The 17,719-nt window shown below is 44.1% G+C and overlaps 1 protein-coding gene across 5 annotated transcripts in view; it reads left to right on the plus strand.

The window, feature by feature from the left end:
- Positions 1 to 17,719, plus strand: part of LOC110983692 (metabotropic glutamate receptor 3-like) — a 76,421-nt gene that overhangs the window by 53,654 nt on the left and 5,048 nt on the right. For 4 of the 5 annotated variants that reach the window (XM_087135806.1, XM_022243160.2, XM_022243156.2 and 1 more), the window contains 3 exons: positions 9,377 to 10,921; positions 11,686 to 12,764; positions 15,479 to 15,680. In XM_087135806.1, the coding sequence (XP_086991932.1) occupies positions 9,580 to 10,921; positions 11,686 to 12,764; positions 15,479 to 15,680 (2,623 nt within the window). In that variant the 5' untranslated portion in view covers positions 9,377 to 9,579. Of the gene's footprint in view, positions 1 to 9,149; positions 9,288 to 9,376; positions 10,922 to 11,685; positions 12,765 to 15,478; positions 15,681 to 17,719 lie in introns of those variants that run through there. The other variant, XM_087135807.1, reaches the window with a different exon arrangement.

The following is a 17,719-nucleotide window of genomic DNA, read 5'->3' on the forward strand; positions in this document are numbered from 1 at the left end:
CAGCGTAATTTTGCAGACCACATAAATTTGGCGAACAACATTTTCCGCTTTGCATCGCCAGTAAATCAAGCTCGTTTTGCAAAACAGTGTGGTTAACTTTCACGGTATTGTAAGGTGGAAATAAAATCGGTTGCAGGCTTAAGGATGAACAATGTAAGAAACAACAGATAGGACAAGAATTTATTCAGGAGAAGGAAGTTGTGACAGTTCCTACACAGGCAGACATTAAGAACTGTGCAACTTTGACTGCCAACTCGTCAAAATCTCTGTCAAATCGTGCTTAGTGCGTTCGTTTTGCAACAACCTAGTGCGCATGTTTTTACCTGCTGTGACTCGTTTGCAAGCGCTACACATGAGATTTACTGAAACATGATGAATTGCCAGACGTCATGTGTCAGCTGCCGGTATCCTTATCATTAGTTTGGAGCAGTTAGGTTCTCGACAGCTCACTTTGCTCGACATTTCATCCGAATGGCATTTGCGATTCCCTGAACTGTAGTGCGGCGGAAAATTGAGCGGCCAAACTTGGGCTCCAAGATGTTGCGAAGTTCTCTCGATGAGCAGATTACAAGAATTCCCACGGCAATTGATCGCAACCGAACGCTTCGTGAGATATAGGTCCTAACCAGACCAAGTCCCTGTGGGCCCTCTTGTCAGGAAATGTCAGGGATGCCATGCACTATCTTGCTTAAAGTGACACCCATCGTATATATAGTCTCGTCAAGAATCAGACGTAGGGCCCTGTGACATTACCCATTGCTTGACCAGCCCCCGTGCAAAGAGCGCTATGTTCATTCGTGTCCATGGTTTTAAATAACTCAAATGGACAGTGACAAAGAAGCTTGGGGGAACTTTGCCAGTGGCTAAATATGATGTCAAATTCTGGATGCCTCATGCATCACTCATTTCCACACCTACTGTCTTCTTCTCGTGGTCTCAGCACACGGTTATGTACAGCTATGAGAACATGAAGCAATCTTTATACCAACGATGACCAGAGCAGGAAAGTGAGCGGGATGCTTAAACTATGTTGGCTCTACACCATCAGCAAGAAATGGTTACCGGCCTACGGATAGCCTTTATCCTTCACACCACGATAACCCACTGCTCGCCATAAAGTGCTCCTAATCAAATTACGCCCGATTGCGGAGTGCAACACTCGCTTGATAGTGTCCATAGATAAACCGGTGGATTTTTGCGCAGCCCCTCATCTGATCCCCCGAGATTAAAGTCATCCCATCAAGCATGAAACGTTCTTGGTCGTTTGATGTTGCCAAGTGTATCTCCCCAGCCCCGGTTGCGTGCTAACCGTCACGACACAGATGCGTCACTGGTTTGTTGGTACGGCCCCTCATTATTATGAGTGCATTGAATTATTGCATGCCAGCTCCTCTCGGAAATGGCGGCGTAATGGACCATTGTGAGCACTTTCTTGGTTGAGATGATAAACCCCGCGAACTTGAGTATATACCAGCGTTTTATTTTCGGTTGAAGCGCCGTGTTGTGAGAGTTAATTGCTATCGGTTTCCATGATGAGCATCATGCATTAGGGTAATAAATTCTACTACATCACAAAAACTCCCCCATCGGTACAGTGTTGCTGTGTTCCTCCTGGAGAAAGATACTAGACTTGAGACGTGTACCAGCGATATAGGTCCGTGGAACCAACTGATGCCATTAGAGACGAAATATGCGTAATCTAATAGAATTTTGAATATAATTTTGAAAGAGTAACGTAGAGCCGTGTCAGGCGAAGCTATTGTACATGGAGCAATTTTGATAACCCACAAATCAAAACCTATCCGTTTCGTAAGTGACTTCGTTACAAAGGTGGACGCGCCACGATTTGCAGGCTCCCATTGGACGATCGCTGAAGTTTGCGCGGTAATTTCTGATTCCATGTAAAAGGCGATCAGTGCATGTAACTCTATGTGCACTGCATGTGCGGTGGGCGTGGTTTAAACTGTGACGTCACAATTACGAATCAGATAGAACTCAATCTGTCAGCTTTTAGGTCACCGTTGGGAAGAATAGAAACCACCTTGACTTATTGACGCGACCTAAATGTGCTACTCGGGGCTTTTCATGTGTCGCGCAAGGAGGAGACAGCTCACCTGCCCTGCTTGACAGAAAAAGCCTTTCAACTCTGCGCGGGCCCGGATCAGAGAGGAGCGTGTTTTATCGTGCAATCTTTGCCGTCCAGATCGTGTTGGCACTGACAAGTTCCACAAAGGGAGGGAAAATATTCTGGAGGGATATTGCGAGCCATTAATCGGTGGCGCTCACGACCCTTCACGAACGCTGCTGATGGCCTTATGCTAATCCAAAAGGGGTCAGGGAAGTATGTTCAAAAGCAACCGTGGATTTAATGAAGGAATAATTTGCGCTGGCGGCAACTGGATTCAATTTTGATTCGATATTTCCACTCGACTGATGCTTGCTTAAGTCAGATTAGATGAACCGTTGCTGCATGCAGCGCTGTATTGGAATTCGCCTTATGATGTTGCTTCGTCTCCGACTAGGTTTTAGGTAGTGTTATTGTGTTTGTGTCGAGAAATGCACGATGAGACGAAGATATTATGCAATTAGGTACTAGATCAGTCTTAAGGGTAACAGCAATGTAACAAAGGTCAAGGCATAAGGTCGCAACCAAAAGGCGTCAAAGTACCACGTGGTCACACGGTTTCCGCGAGATTGCCCACAGATACCGGAAGCGTATGGTTAGCCTTCGTGAGCCGGACGTTGTAAACTTGACAGCAGTTGTGTACGGTTGCTGTTATCTTTCAGATCCAGCACCAGGTGCTGGCTCCTCCCTTTTCTCAAACGTTTTGCCATTTGTAATGTTTTGAAGACTTGCCCACTGTGCCTAGCATCGCCAGCCTACGACAGTGGCGGGTGTATGGCTGCTCACGTGATTCAGCAAAAGCGCCCACTAAGGGAGATGATCCAATTACCTGATGACTCGGTAGCTTACGATGTTCTCCGTTATCACTGCCGTTAATGTCGCGTTGCTCTTATTTTCATTCGCAACTATTTTTACTCAAGTATTTTGCTTGTTTAGCACAAACAGTTCTTGATATTCGCTCTGTGCACGCTGCCGCCATAGGCATGCAGAGCCTCGATCTGGAAGCCTGTAGGCTCTACAATGCCTATGGCGGCAGCGTACAAAGAGCGAATAGCTTTTCTCTCACCAGGCGAAGTTGGATGTTTACACATGAGACTTTGGTGTCACCAAAAAACCCGCCTGTTTTCTCCCTGTTGTCACGCAGTTGTATCTAAAACTCGCATTCGTTCGGCACACATGAGAAAACCTCGTCGATATGCTCACCTGTCCGGATCTAATCACATGCCTGTTGCTAAAAAAAGGTGTTCCGCAATGATCAAAATGTAACTGAAATGCTGTGATATTTCTTGAACTGAATGTTCGCCCATTGTACTTTGGCCTTTTGACTCTTTTGGTAAATTTATGCTGTAGGCGTCAAGTTGTTTCTTCTCATTGTTTCGGGTAGAAATTTCTCCTACCAGTCCCAAAGGATACTAAGAGTGTAATCACCGTACAAGTTTCCTTGAGCTTATCAGCATACGCTGCCGCAATTTTCTTCTGTTTTTTGATATTAAATGGCAGAAAACGATCTGTAAGTTGTTCAACAAACTTTGTCACTAGTTTTTTTAAAACTAAATTGCATTGACGCCCATCTTAGACCCTTGATTTCTGTTCGTATTTGTCACCTGTTGGGTCTTTTCAATCAGCGAGGCTAAACTGTTTCAAAGTTTTTTGGATAAAAGCTCCGATTTCATCTCATGGCCTTGCGTTTAGTCGGTAAAGGTAGCCCCCACAAACACACACACACATTTAGCATTGTATACCTTGTGCGGACATTCCTTTTCGTGAAATTAAAAAAAAAATGCATGAAAATGTTCATTTTTATTAAACTGTGAACAAAACCTAAAGCTGGAAGTTCGTCGAAGGTTTCCTAGACTGTGCGTCTTCCTGCTATGGATAACCTTGCCCCCGATGCCTCCAATCGTCTTTTTCGGCGAAGAGAAACCTTGTGTGGACATGGGCAAGTGCGTACAACGTCCCACAACGTCCCGTTTACCATCTGCCTTGTGTGGACATCTTTGGTTCCTAAGTCGACACAAGGAAAGACATACTTAGAAACACCCATGCATGCCTGCATGTCTTCTTCCATTTGAACGGCTGCAAAAAGTATTGCACCAAACACAGAGGAATTCTCTCACCACCGAGAGGGGAATCAGACCGAGTCTGATTCATAACGACATGAGGTGAGCTGCATCTCGAAGGCTAAAAATGTGAGCTCAGGGCCCTTCCGTTTCAAAACCACCAGCGAGGTCCTGTGGCTGATTTTGTTTGATTATATGACGTATAAATCACTATGAATATTTGATGCAATATCCGTGGGGCGTTTCTCCCTGGAGGGTAGTGTGAGGATTTACTTCAAAACGAGGTTGGATACATAAGGTGTTTCTTGCTGGTCTTTCCTATGGGAAACTACATTGCTGTTTTTCTCTTTTAAAGCCCGTTGATAAATGACTGCAGAGGGCCCACTGAGTTTAAGTAAAGAGAGGCTTCAAAAAATTATGTAGGCCTATGGCAAAGTTAGTCTACGAAGTGGAGCGGTAGTTCACGTACGACTAGGAAATGCACTTGTTACGGTCGCATAACTAGTAACCAACTGAACACTCCCGACCAACGCGGCTCTTTTCAACCGATGAGGGGGTGCTTCTGCTCGAGGGGGATCACCTTACTATTTCAGCAGCAGCATCAGCAGCAGCAGCAGCAGCACCAGCAGAAAGGAGTCCGATCAAGATGGCCTGCGTGTTGTGATGGGTTAGAAAAAGGAATAGTATGGATGTTTTTCCGTGGCTCGAATCCGGGATTAAATTTCCCCCCTTCTCAATTCACAGCGTTTTTCTGACCAGGCCTTGAAGTTTGTTTAATTTAAGGTATAAACGCCCAATCCAACGCATTATCAATGTTAAGCCTTGATTGTTAGAGTGGCACATATATTACATTATACGAGCATAATACTTCCACCTTTCAGATGTGGCATTTTGCAATAAAAACCTCGTTTATTTACGGCGGTGGGTGTTCATGGATCGGGTATATGAGCTGACCTTTATTCAACTTGAATAACACATGTAGGCTTCTTGACGTGAATGTGATAAAGAGTGTGCTCCAGACCGGATTACAATTCAGTTTCCAAATGGGTCATCTTTAAGTTGGTCTAGGTAATTATTCGTGCATTATTATTCAAGATGGTGATGTCACCTCAGATGTTGTCTCACTGTGTGTGTGTGCGTGTGTGACACTGATTCATGACATCACATAACCTTACGCATTATCCGATGCTACCCAGCTATTAGAACGTTGGTGAATGTTCCATATTGGATTGCATTGGAAGACCAATGTTTGTTGGCCAATATTGGTTAATGAAATGTGGACATTTTGTCAGTATCCTCAGCGTAATGACATTAATTCACGCTACTTACTGAAAACATTTATGACCATCTTCTCTGACTTGAGACATTTTCGAGACCTTGATCTCCTCCAAATCACGGCCTTCGTGAATGTTTTTGTTCAGTGACACGGTGGCGGTCGATACGCTTCTAGTTCTGCTCCAGAGCACTGCTGTCCTTGGCACGACAACTCACCGCGTTTGGAGCGAAATAATTGGAAACCTCTCCTAAAATGAATTCTTGATGGACCCAAGCCACACCAAGTCAAAGAACAACTGAGGCACTGCACAGGCGTAAAGTGGGTGCTTCTCAATTCTCATATGCCAGTGTAAACTAGTTGATGGGTTTCCATTCGTAAGTGACATCGTATCTTACGTTTCGATACTATAAGAATATCGTTATAGATTCTGCTTTTTTGAAGTCACGGTCGTGTTTATCCTACACGGGAATGTTAAAGCTGTGGCCAGACGTCAGTACAAAAGTAAACTCACGAAGTGTTCAAAATCCTACCCAGCTATTACAAAACCAGGTAATAACGCACGTACTATTAAATACTAAATGAAAATACAACCCCTTTATAAATCAATGGGACAAATGTCCACTTTAAACGAATTTGAGTTAAAATCGAAAACTAACCAAACGTGATTGGTGCAAACTTTAGTCGCCCATATAAGTTGTAGGCAAAATGAGAGCGGTCTATAAGAAGGTAGGTCCTCTCACCAAACTTCGCCTTAAGTTTTGAGTCACGTGTGCGGTGCAAATTCGTTCAGCCTCCATGTCTCCAGATGGTAGAATCTGAGATGTCCACCGCCGACAAATGTATCCAAGTAGAAGCAAACGCACGACAACATTATGCGTCGTGGCACATCACGCGTGTTGATAAGGCCTCCTCGCGTGTAGCTGAACAGAAACCCCGCAGTGGAAGCATATGCGTGTATGAAATATAGATGGCGTTTAATTATGATGCTGGAAGGTGGTCAAAAGGTAAAGGTTTCCGGATGACAGTTAATAAATGGAGACCTGTCATGAGCAATAACTTTTGAGGCGAGTGGTCTATTTAATAAGGGTGACATAGTCAAATGCACATCGACTTATAGCTTAGCTAAATGTAGACCAAGCCGATTTTTTTTACAGAGTACAGCAGTGTTATAAGTGATTCTGAAATATTATGTTCTACATGTTAGGGAGGAGAGGAGGTTGAAGACTTGTGATAAGGTTGGATTAGCAGAATGTTATACTGAAAAAAGCATTTGAGTTGATTGCTCTTTCGGGAAGTGGAATTAACTGAGGACGTTACAGTGAACTTCTTCTTCATATTTTTTCTGAAAAAAAAAAACTATCCCCAGCCCCACGTCACTGAAGAACAGCAACAATAACAAGAACAACAACAACAAACAACAACAACTGACCAAACATGAGTGTAATTCTTGAGGCTTTAGGCTAGGCTTAAGGTCATAGATCGCACGATATCCCAATTAGCTCCATTAGCCACTTTACGTGATTAGATACGAAATTTCCCTTTTTCAATCCCTCGCAACAAACAGTGATTTTTAAGACTTATTAAAAACCCTTGAGGCTATTTTCTTCTTGTAAGAAATAGCTGGTGAGGTTTACGTTATTCAAATGAAGAAGGCCTAATGCTAAAATCGGAGATAGTTTAATTTATTTGTGTGTCTAGGGATTTGTGTATTCTCCGACAGTCAGATGACTGATGTCACTGAAAGTCTTCTTGTGACAATATAAATAACAATTTTGCCGAGGGCATTTTGGATTGCGTTTCTCAAAGTTGTCCGTCAGGCCCCTACAGGAAATATTACAAAAGAAGGAACAAAGCTTTTCAACCGAGCAAGCGATTGTCACCAAGCTGGAACGGGAATGGAATTCAAGGACGATTTTCGAAAGCAATATGTGCCTGCATTTTCAAAGCTGCGCTTACGTTATCGACGTATCACGCACACTGCCTGGTTGCTTCAAATCATGCCAAGGGAGGTGTCAGTTTCATATGTTTTAAAGTCACCCCAAAATTTTTTCAGGATCATCAAGAACATTTTCGAAGAAAAATGGACTGATGGATGTAGTCGGTGTGAAATATTTCACTAACAAACTGTGAAACATATGTTTGCTTTGAAGCTTTTTGGAAGTACGAATTTCCACATCTTCATGGTTAACTATAGTTTGCTAAGATGTAAAACCGAGGTTTGCAATTAGTCGTATATTTTTCGGTTGACTCTGCTAGCTATATTGCCAAACAGTCTCCATTTATTAGTATCAAATGTGGTTTCATTGAGATAAAGTGTCATCTGTAACCATGTTGTTTTGAGTTTTGAAGAAGAAAGAAAGACAAATAAAAATGACATCAAAGGAGCAACTATTCGCTAGTCCAGGCGAGACCCCTTTTAATTTCATCTACTCAGCTTTTTTTTTGCCTTCCCTGTCGCACCCTCAGAAGTACCCCCCACACACGAATGAGCACTGCATTTCCGGGGATGCTACAGTCTGGGCAAAGCCCGCTGTGTTTGGATACGGCAAAGTCTTAATCGATAAAGAGAGGAAAACCGTACTATTTCAGCCGTAGACGGACAGGTGGAACCCTGGCCTGACCAAACAGTCGATTAAGAAAATTCCACCCTAGATGTATCTCACAATATGTAATTGCGGTGGGTTTTCAATTACCAGCTGCAGAGAGGTCGGGAGTACTCCACGAGCTTTCATTTGCCTCGGAGAAATAACATTTGGGGCTTCCTTTCGAATCTTGTCTTGTGTTGTGTTTTGTATTCATTTTTTTGTTTGTCTCTTCTACGGTTGGATTCAAGGTGAGCAAACCAACGGGAGGGAAGGTTGTATTTACAAGGCAGCGATTGGAAACACCCACTCTACCTGCGAAGTCTATATGACAATTGCTATATAGGAGCACATCTTACACGTTCCATTATCTGCGGTCACTGTGGCCTTCAGATTTCTTAATTCGGTTAGATCTGTGAAGGAAACGTCTCTACAATGTTAACTTTACTGAAGTGTTTTCAAGAGCATTATTATTTGCTTTAGGAAATTTATCAGGAACATCTTATAGTGCTGTTTCAAGAGATTGTGCGTTGGCCTCTGATAGTGCCGTGAAGTTTTTTCAGTGCGCTGCACTTTTCTGCAGATGAATTGAACTTTATCTCGACTCGCATATGCTTCAACCCCACATGATATATTTTATTCGTACAAGCCTACGGCGTTGAAAGATGTTGGGTTCCACTTATCGAGCGGAGGAAATGCTTTTTTCAAACGTTGTTTCATCTCTACGTCAACGTGCCATATGCCGCTACTCTCACGCGGACCCTGTAAATCAACATGTTGACAGTTTACACAACTTCGGCTAGCATTCAATAGGTGCTTGCGAACAAGCCAGACGTGGGAGGTAGCTCTCCGAGCCAGCACGTCTGACAGTTACACACGGTCTCTTGTACGACTTGTTCACTTTTTTGTGGTCACTTGTCACTCACAGTGGTTTGAACGAGGGGTAAGCGATAGAAATCGGGGGATGCCATGGCAACATCGATCCTGAAGCGTCTCTACTAGGCGAGAAGCCACATGCAAACGTCAACGAGGCGAATGACTAAAAACGGGGTGTGTGTGTGTGAAAGCTGGGGGGGGTGCAGTGATCGACTGAGTGATCTGAAATGAATCTGATATCTTGGACATCCGTATGCATCCTCAAGAAATTCAGACGCGCACGCTCTCAAAAGGCAAAATAATTTCACGCCATATTTCAGGGTTTCGTTTCCCTTTACGGTTAAATGCAGCGGTACTTACATATGCAGGTACACTTCTCAACACTTGCATTTACTTCAAATATTGTGTTTGGATTGGTTTCAACGTTTGTAAATTAATTCTTTTCTTTCAATTGCAGATCAGCTGTTGGCCGTTGCATCTCTTTTTTGCTGGTGCTGATGGCGTACTGTGATAGATGGGTTTGAAACGCGGAATCTGCGCTTGGTGAGCCGATGTCGTCATGCCAAAGTACCTGCATTTAGTGTTTCTTTTCCGCCGTCCACGAACGCCGCCTGTATACTTCGCTGAATAGAACCCTTCGTCGTACCTGTAAGCGCCAATATGGCACAGATCCTGAACTGTATTTGTCTGTTGATGGTAAGTTTTGAGCTCATGTGCTATGCAGTAGTTGCCGTCTATCCCGACTACTTGGGCAGCGTTGGCGAGGGGAAGAGGCTGCGAGTGGACGGCAACATCGTGTTGGGAGGGCTTTTCCCTATTCATGAGAAGGGGAAAAACGGGAGCATCTGCGGTGTCATCAACGAGGATCGAGGAATTCAAAGGCTGGAGGCTATGTTGTTCGCCATTGACTTGATTAACAACGACACCAGCCTGCTACCGGGGATCACACTCGGCGCTGAAATCAGGGACACATGTTCGGAGGACACCTACGCCCTCGAGCAGTCGCTGGAGTTTGTCCGTGCGTCGCTGACAACGGTTAGCACGTCTTCGTCCCCGGAGTGTCCAGCGGAGCACATCAACAAGACCGGCCAGCACGGGGTCGTGGCCGGCGTCATCGGTGGCTCCTACAGCACGGTGTCCATCCAGGTGGCTAACCTGCTGCGCCTGTTCCAGATCCCGCAGATCAGCTACGCCTCCACCAGCTCCGAGCTGACGGACCGGAAGAGGTTCGAGTACTTTGCCCGGACCGTCCCACCGGACACGCTGCAGGCCAAAGCCATCGCTGACATCATCGCCTCGTTCGGCTGGACCTACGTCTCGACCGTTGCGTCCGATGGAAATTACGGCGAGTCTGGTATTTACGAGTTCACCAAAGAGGCTGGCTTGAGGAATATTTGTATTGCAAAATCAGAGAAGATCCGCCGCTCGGCTGACTCGGAGACATATGATAATATCATTAGAGGGTTGAGGAGAAAGCAAAATGCCAAAGTTGTGGTTCTTTTTACTAGGGTAGAGGATGCTAGGGATCTCTTGAGTGCTGCCAAGCGTGCAAACCTCAGCGAAAATTTTATCTGGCTTGCTAGCGACGGTTGGGGCGCCCAGGAGTCACCCGTGAAAGGCAACGAGGCCGTCGCCGAAGGCGCGATAACCATCGAACTGCAGACTCAAAAGATTGATAAATTCGACGAGTACTTCTTGAATCTCAATCCCAAGACAAACAAACGAAACCCCTGGTTCAAGGAGTACTGGGAACAGAAATTCAAGTGCGAGTTGCCGGACGACCCCGGCGAGGGGGTTTGCGCGCGCGAGTCCCTGGATGACGGGACGCACCTACAGGAGAAGAAGACACAGTTTGTCGTGGACGCAGTGTACGCTCTCGTCAAGGCTCTAGATAATATGCATCGTGTTGTGTGCAACGAGACGTCATCGCTATGCGATGGTATGATCCCGATAAATGGCGAAAGGCTCTTCAAGGAATTTGTCCTTAAAGTGGTATTCACAGGTAAATTCCACTTAGAAACTGATGATTATCCGTAATGTATAAGCCATTCGTCATCTTATATTGTTATATCATGAAATTATTATGTGTCTTAATTGGTGTCAAAATAACATGTCTCCATATCAATCAAAATGCCCAAAGTTAAAGGTCTAAACATCGGCAAAACTAGTTATGAAACTCAAACGGAACTCTACATGCATTTCTACAAACCTTGTATTAATGAATTATGAAACAAATTGGTCTTAGCTTCTATTCATTACCGGACAATTTATATTTATACATCGGCAAACGCACAGGATGAAACACTCATTTTAGTTTTGACGGTGAAGACAGGGGCGCTTTCAATTCGTCTTAAGCAGAAGTGCCCCCTCATCGGAAAGAGCCATGTTGGTAGGAAGTGTTCATTTTGTTGGTAGCGACGCGACCGTAAGGTGTGCATTTGATAGTCGTTTGTGAAGCAGCTGAGTGAATGCAGTTCCCACCAAAGGAGCCTCCATTACTAGGACAATTACGCCCTCTCTAGGTCCAGCTCGTGGCTCATGGTGAAGGTTTTTGGCGATCTTATAAGCCTTTGTAATTAATTGACGGTACGCAAACGTATGTATACATTTTGCACAACTGAACTCGGCCTTGAGTTTCATAAGAATTTCCAGACTCTTTGGTAGGTGCCAACGCTTTTGACCTGTAAGATAACTGTGTCGTCAGAAAGGTAGGAATTGTGTGTGAATTGTCGTTTAAAGATAATAGAGATTTCTCTTGAATCACAGATATTGTTGATCAACAAGTCAGCTTTGACGAAAACGGGAATGGTCTAGGCCGTTACGACATCCTGAATTTCCGGCGCGACGAGAACCAGGAAAACCACTACCACTACGTCAAGGTTGGTAAGTGGTACGGCCAGTTGGAGATGGACAGGCACGCGGTGCAGTTCCATCCTTCTGTGTCACTCCGCTCAGAGACCAATCTTCCAATGTCCCAATGCAGTCTTCCGTGTGAGGCCGGCGAGATCAAACGGTTGCAGGACGACGACGAGATCTGCTGCTGGCTGTGCACCGCCTGCCGCCCTTACCAGTACGTGGAGAACGAGCACAGGTGCCGGGATTGCGAGAAGGGCTACTGGCCCATCAAGAACCTCAGCGGGTGTTACAAGCTGAGGGAGGAGTATATGGAGCTGGACACCCTCTGGTGCATCGTCCCCATGGCCTTCTCCCTGTTTGGGATCATAGCCACGTGTGCCGTGGCCGTGGTGTTCATCACCCACAACCAGACGCCGTTGGTGAAGGCTTCCAGCCGGGAGCTCAGCTACATCCTCCTGTTGGGCTTCGCCGCTTGCTACGCCATGACCTTCCCGATCCTCACGAAGCCGTCCGTGGCGACGTGTTCCATCCAGCGGGTGGGCTTAGGCCTATCCTTCTGCATGTGCTACTCGGCGCTGCTGACCAAAACTAACCGGATCGCACGGATATTTGACAGTGCCTCAAGGTCGGCACAGAGGCCCAAGTACATCAGCCCCAAGTCCCAACTGGTCATCTGCTTCGGGCTGGTGAGTGTGCAGCTCTTCGGGGAACTGGTGTGGTTGGTTGTAAAGCCTCCGGGGACCGGTGTCCACATCACTGAAGCCCGAAATCACGCCGTCTTGAAGTGTAACATATCGGACGTGTCGCTGGTGGTATCTCTGGCCTATAACATGCTGTTAATACTTTGCTGTACAGTGTACGCGTTCAAGACGCGCAAAATTCCGGAGAACTTCAACGAAGCCAAGTTTATTGGTTTCACCATGTATACCACGTGTATAGTATGGCTGGCATTCGTCCCTCTTTACTTTGGTACTACTTGGGATTTCAGGGTAAGTGAGTTTCTCCAGGATCTTTTCAGATTGGACAACATTCCCAGCGCGTCTTGACCTAGGTTCTTTACTACTAACATTGGAACAAAATGTTGGATCAATTAAGTGCAACCAGACAAAGCAGCTGGTGCTTTAAACCCATAAATAGTGCCGTTTCGAGTTTCTTTGCAGAAATTAAAATTTGAATTGAAATTGGCAAGTCATGCATTAGTAAAATTTATTATTTTAAAAAAATTCACTTTAGAATTGAGCTAAAGTGGTTTTTCTAATAGTTTTGACAAGGATTTGCTACCTTAGAATGAATAAAATACATCAAGCTAAAGTTTACTCAGCTGTCCAGCCCCCGTCCAGACGTGGTAAATGTTGATTACACTGCCATTGAGCTTACCAGCTCAAAATTCCTTTTTTTTTCAAGTTTAGCGGAGACCCTTAGGAACAGGTGCATTGCGCGGAGATTCAAAGTCATTGATCAATTAACTTCCCATTATCATAAATTTTACACCGATTTTCAATTATTCAGTGGGGTAACCAGGCCCAGTGGCGCAAACGGGCCAATGCCTGTCACCTTGAGACAGCCTTGATTGCCTTGCCAGAGACATTATCGAACCGCGCGTGCGTGCACCTGTCCCAAGTGATCCTGTGAGAGCGAGCGAGACTGGGTATGGAGCTTTGTGTACGGCTTTCGAGCCAGCCCAGAAGTTCGATCAGCAACCATTAATGTTATTGGCACCTGGTCGGTTCTCCCTGGTAATCAGTGCACAAAATACGTCCTGGGTACCAGGTAAAAATCGACCAATGGTTGACTGACTGTCGCTGATTGAACTTGGCGCAAGGTGAAAGCTGGACGTCGACAAAAGAGAGGGCGCTCGACTCCGCAGCCGGTTCGGTCAGGATTTCAAAAGCGTATTCGCGCTGCGCGTGGCACCTTTCTTTGATTTTTAATTTGGACATAATCAATCCGCTCTTTACGGAGAGTAACCGTGTAAATGAAGAAGCAGTTTTCTTCTGACTTAAATGAAAACTTTCAAGAGTGGACGCCTCCATGTTTTACATTGATTTATTTGTAGCAGGGTTTTGTTCAAACTATAATTCCATCGTTTCTTGAAACACAAAAAGACTACAGACCACGGATTGGGTTCTCCTACAGACTATTGCTGCAGTGATGAACATACCAAATTAGAAATTTTGTAATCTTATGTGTGCGCATGCATGTCCGAAATACGAAATTGGTTTCTTGTGACAAATTTGGAGGAGACGTTTGTGACGGTGTTATTAATACCAAGCCATCAGAAGAAAATTTTCAATGGATAGAGCAGTTCTTTCTGTACTTCTGTAGTGCTCGAAGCGGTCCTTGCACCTAAAAGTATTCTGTGTTCATAAAATAGGTTCAGGTCTATAACAATATTTTAATAACACATTATTTCAGAGCTTGTATCAACACTTTGAAGAAGAAATCCAATTTTTCACATGACATGATGCAATGCATAAACGAGAGATTTCACCAGTTTGGACAGGTTTATGCCAAAATTGCCACACGATCAATTTCAGTGCATTCTCCAGGCACCAACTGTGGCTGCGATGGTTTCGCCATTCGAGTATCGCTTTACTCTCGGGCATATTAGCACAAATAGGTCATTTGTTGTAAAATTTTCAACCTTAGGGAGATACTGGTCATTTGGTCTCCCTAAGGCTCCAACTACAAGAAGGAGGCCGAATTTTACCGTCCAAATTTTGAGAGATGATGGATTAGGGTCTAAAATGAAAACATGCAAAGTTTGGTTCAGATCAGATCAGGGTATATTGAATGATGGGACAGTAAAGTTGGAAAAAATTGTGCACGTTCTTGACCTATTTTCGGTAATTATTATTACCACCATAATTATTTTGAGTGTTTCTAACTACGGCAACGCAGAAGCAATTCAAATAGATGAAGTAGTTTTTTTTCGCAAATAGGGCATGAGCAACCGAGTTTGTGTGTGTGTGTGGGGGGGGGTTGAAGTCTGCCCCGCCGGCTGTGAGATTGTCCCAAGTAACCTGGCTCTCTTTGGATGAATGCCTTAGGGCTGCAAAAGTAATGATGAACAATTCCTTATAACACAAAAGTGAAGATAATAGCCTCTAGGCCTGCAGAACTTGCCATAGACAACAAATAAAACGTGGCCGTTTACGATTTCATCGGCATTGTTACCCGGTGGATGTTTTGCAGTCTCTAGCAATACGTCTGACTTGAAAAAAGGGATTAGGGGCCTACGTTGAGAACTATCAGTTTGTGAATTAATACACGTGGCCAGGATACTGGAAATAATTCCATGGAGCCCACGGTGAATATAATTATTTTGAACAATAACGCGCGTCTAGTGTGCAGCGGATGTATTGATTAATGCAGCAAGCTATGGACATGCGTTGCTCTGCTTGTGCTTAATTTCTATAAAAGCATAATAATATGCCCTTCCTAGTGTGCGAGGTAATAGAGCGAAGGTACTGGATTGCCCCGTCGACACTTGCTTTAAACAGCGCCCCCATGATACAGACCCCATATACAAGTAATTAAAGGAGGGCAGTATTTATTCAGTTAGTCATTTATACAGAGGAGGCATAATACTGCTCAGCGAAATCCGTGGGCAGAGACAATGACTGAAAACCGACAGCGGCAGACCATCACGCATATGGCTATTTATAGCCACTTTCTTTGTATCTTTTCATTTTCTTTACAGATGCAGACGACCACGCTTTGCGTAACAGTCAGCATGAGTGCTACGGTGGCCCTGGCGTGCCTGTTTACGCCCAAAGTGTACATCATAGTCTTTCAACCGGAAAAGAACGTGCGACGACTGAACACCACGTCTACGAGGAGGTCACATTACGAGGCGCCACCTAGAGACGTAATGAACAATCACAGCCATTGCGGAAGCAGAGGTACAGTACCTACCCAAATCTTGGAGTGCTTTCTGTTTGTCCTTCAGTTAAGTAGATGTTTAAAAATATGATTCTAAAAAGCCGTTACGGAATTGAAATGTGAAAAACGGCTCTTATCGTCTGTCCGATGTTACATTTTTGACACTCAAAATAAATATCTACGATTTGGTTACTTGAACTAGAGTGAACGCGAAATACTTTGCTCAACGGCATGAGCAAATCAACGCCATTCCTATCGGGCGCAAAAAAGTAGAGGGCGCTGTATACATCGTCCAGCCTTTCAAGTATCAAACGGCTTTCGTCATAGTGCTCATTCAAACACAGGACATGGTCGGTCGTGTTTGGACCTTCTGGGGCACCACCAAGCGATAAAACATACATTGGTCAAAGAAGTTTTTCCCTCTCATACAGACTGTATTGCACAAGCTCCTTTTTCGTTCTGCCTTGTGTTGCTCACTGCTTTACATCTGTTTTGGTTCCTGTCATCGAATTGCAAAAGAGAAAGTTGAATTCACACATTTACATTGACCGAGGCAATATAAACCCTCATATTTGCGCAAACTGATTAAGTGTCAGGTTTCACCAGACGAGATTATTGTCAAGGAGCGACCTGTGTAATCAAGGACCCTCTTCAGCTCAAACAGACTCTTGACTGAAAATGCATGAGAGTTAAATTGGATTTTGCGAGCGGCTCAGAGAGTCAATCAAGTGGCAATGACGGTTAATTGTACACAAAATCCCAGAGACAACACACCAGGTACAGTATATTCCTGACGAGCGGTTAGACAACAAATCAACGGTTGGTCCAAATAAACTTACTGTCCCTCGGCAACTAAATACGTAGCCAGTTTTACGAGAGAAAGGTCCTCGTCTTGCTCGGTTTCATCCAGTGCGTCTATTTCTATATTATGAAATAGGTAAAATAGCAAACGAACAGAACGGCAAAACAGCAGTACTATTGCGAGATAAAGGTTGACTGGAAAAGATATCTTGGCCCAAATTTTGCAACACAGCAAAGAATTTCAAATTCACTTTCAAATATGTGCCCCGCTTGCCAATTACCGACCTCATGAATTTGTAAATCTTAGGCTTCGGCAAATGTAAATCAAAAATATTATAGGTGCTATCTAAAAGATGTTATATTATTTCAATAATGTGATGTTTCTTTGACTAGTGAAATCAAACTTTTGTCGGCTCCAATTGCTGTTCATCCCATCCCCTAAGCAGTGCAGTTTTCTTAACAAACTACGCACAAGTTTACCGAAGTGAAATTCTTGCTAACCATATATGAAAATGACAAATAGATGAGTCCACCTTTGTATGAGAATGGCATGTTTTAGTCGGCATCTTTTTTTTTTTTTTTGGCAATATGTGATTTACTCAAAGGGCGGCCTCAATGAAATTGTTGATCAACGCTTAATAATCCACTCCCATTCGTGAAAAAAATCAAGTCGCTTTTCCTTTAATCTCATTTGCACTGGGGAGCTCATGCCAGTGAAAAGTGTTGCCATGATTCATAAAAACATATTATCACATTATCGAAGAGATTATCATCTGAGTTCATATTAAAAGCGAGCAAAGTGCTTGGAGTGTCTTTCAAGCTCAGAGACGTTCCAGGTGAAAATATTTTTCACATCCCAGGCAGTGGCGTCTAATATACCTTGTGCGTGCATCAACGTTAATTTTCTGAGGCAAGATGACCCTTATCAGCGCCGTGTTACTAGGGGTGGGCTTACCCTTGATTACACAATCTAAATATATCTGTCCAGACCAGCATCCCCCCTGTGAGGTTCAATGCGCTTTTTTTGTGCAATGAGATCGAAGTGGGAATATTTCAACAAATCCCTGCTCTGTTCGATCACATTTACCTTATTTCTTATTTTAATCATCAATTAAAGTAAACTTATCAATAAACAAAGGGACTGCAGAGGCTTCTCGATATTTTTGCTATTTCCTGGAAAAATATTTTTAGTGTTTGAGCACTTATATTTATTCTTTCGACTAACTTAGGAGTGGGCCCACAGGTGTATGCTTCAAAG

Source organism: Acanthaster planci, linkage group LG04 (assembly GCF_054643075.1).
Source record: "Acanthaster planci isolate LZ-2023a linkage group LG04, COTS_SCS, whole genome shotgun sequence".
NCBI classification, from domain to species: domain Eukaryota; kingdom Metazoa; phylum Echinodermata; class Asteroidea; order Valvatida; family Acanthasteridae; genus Acanthaster; species Acanthaster planci.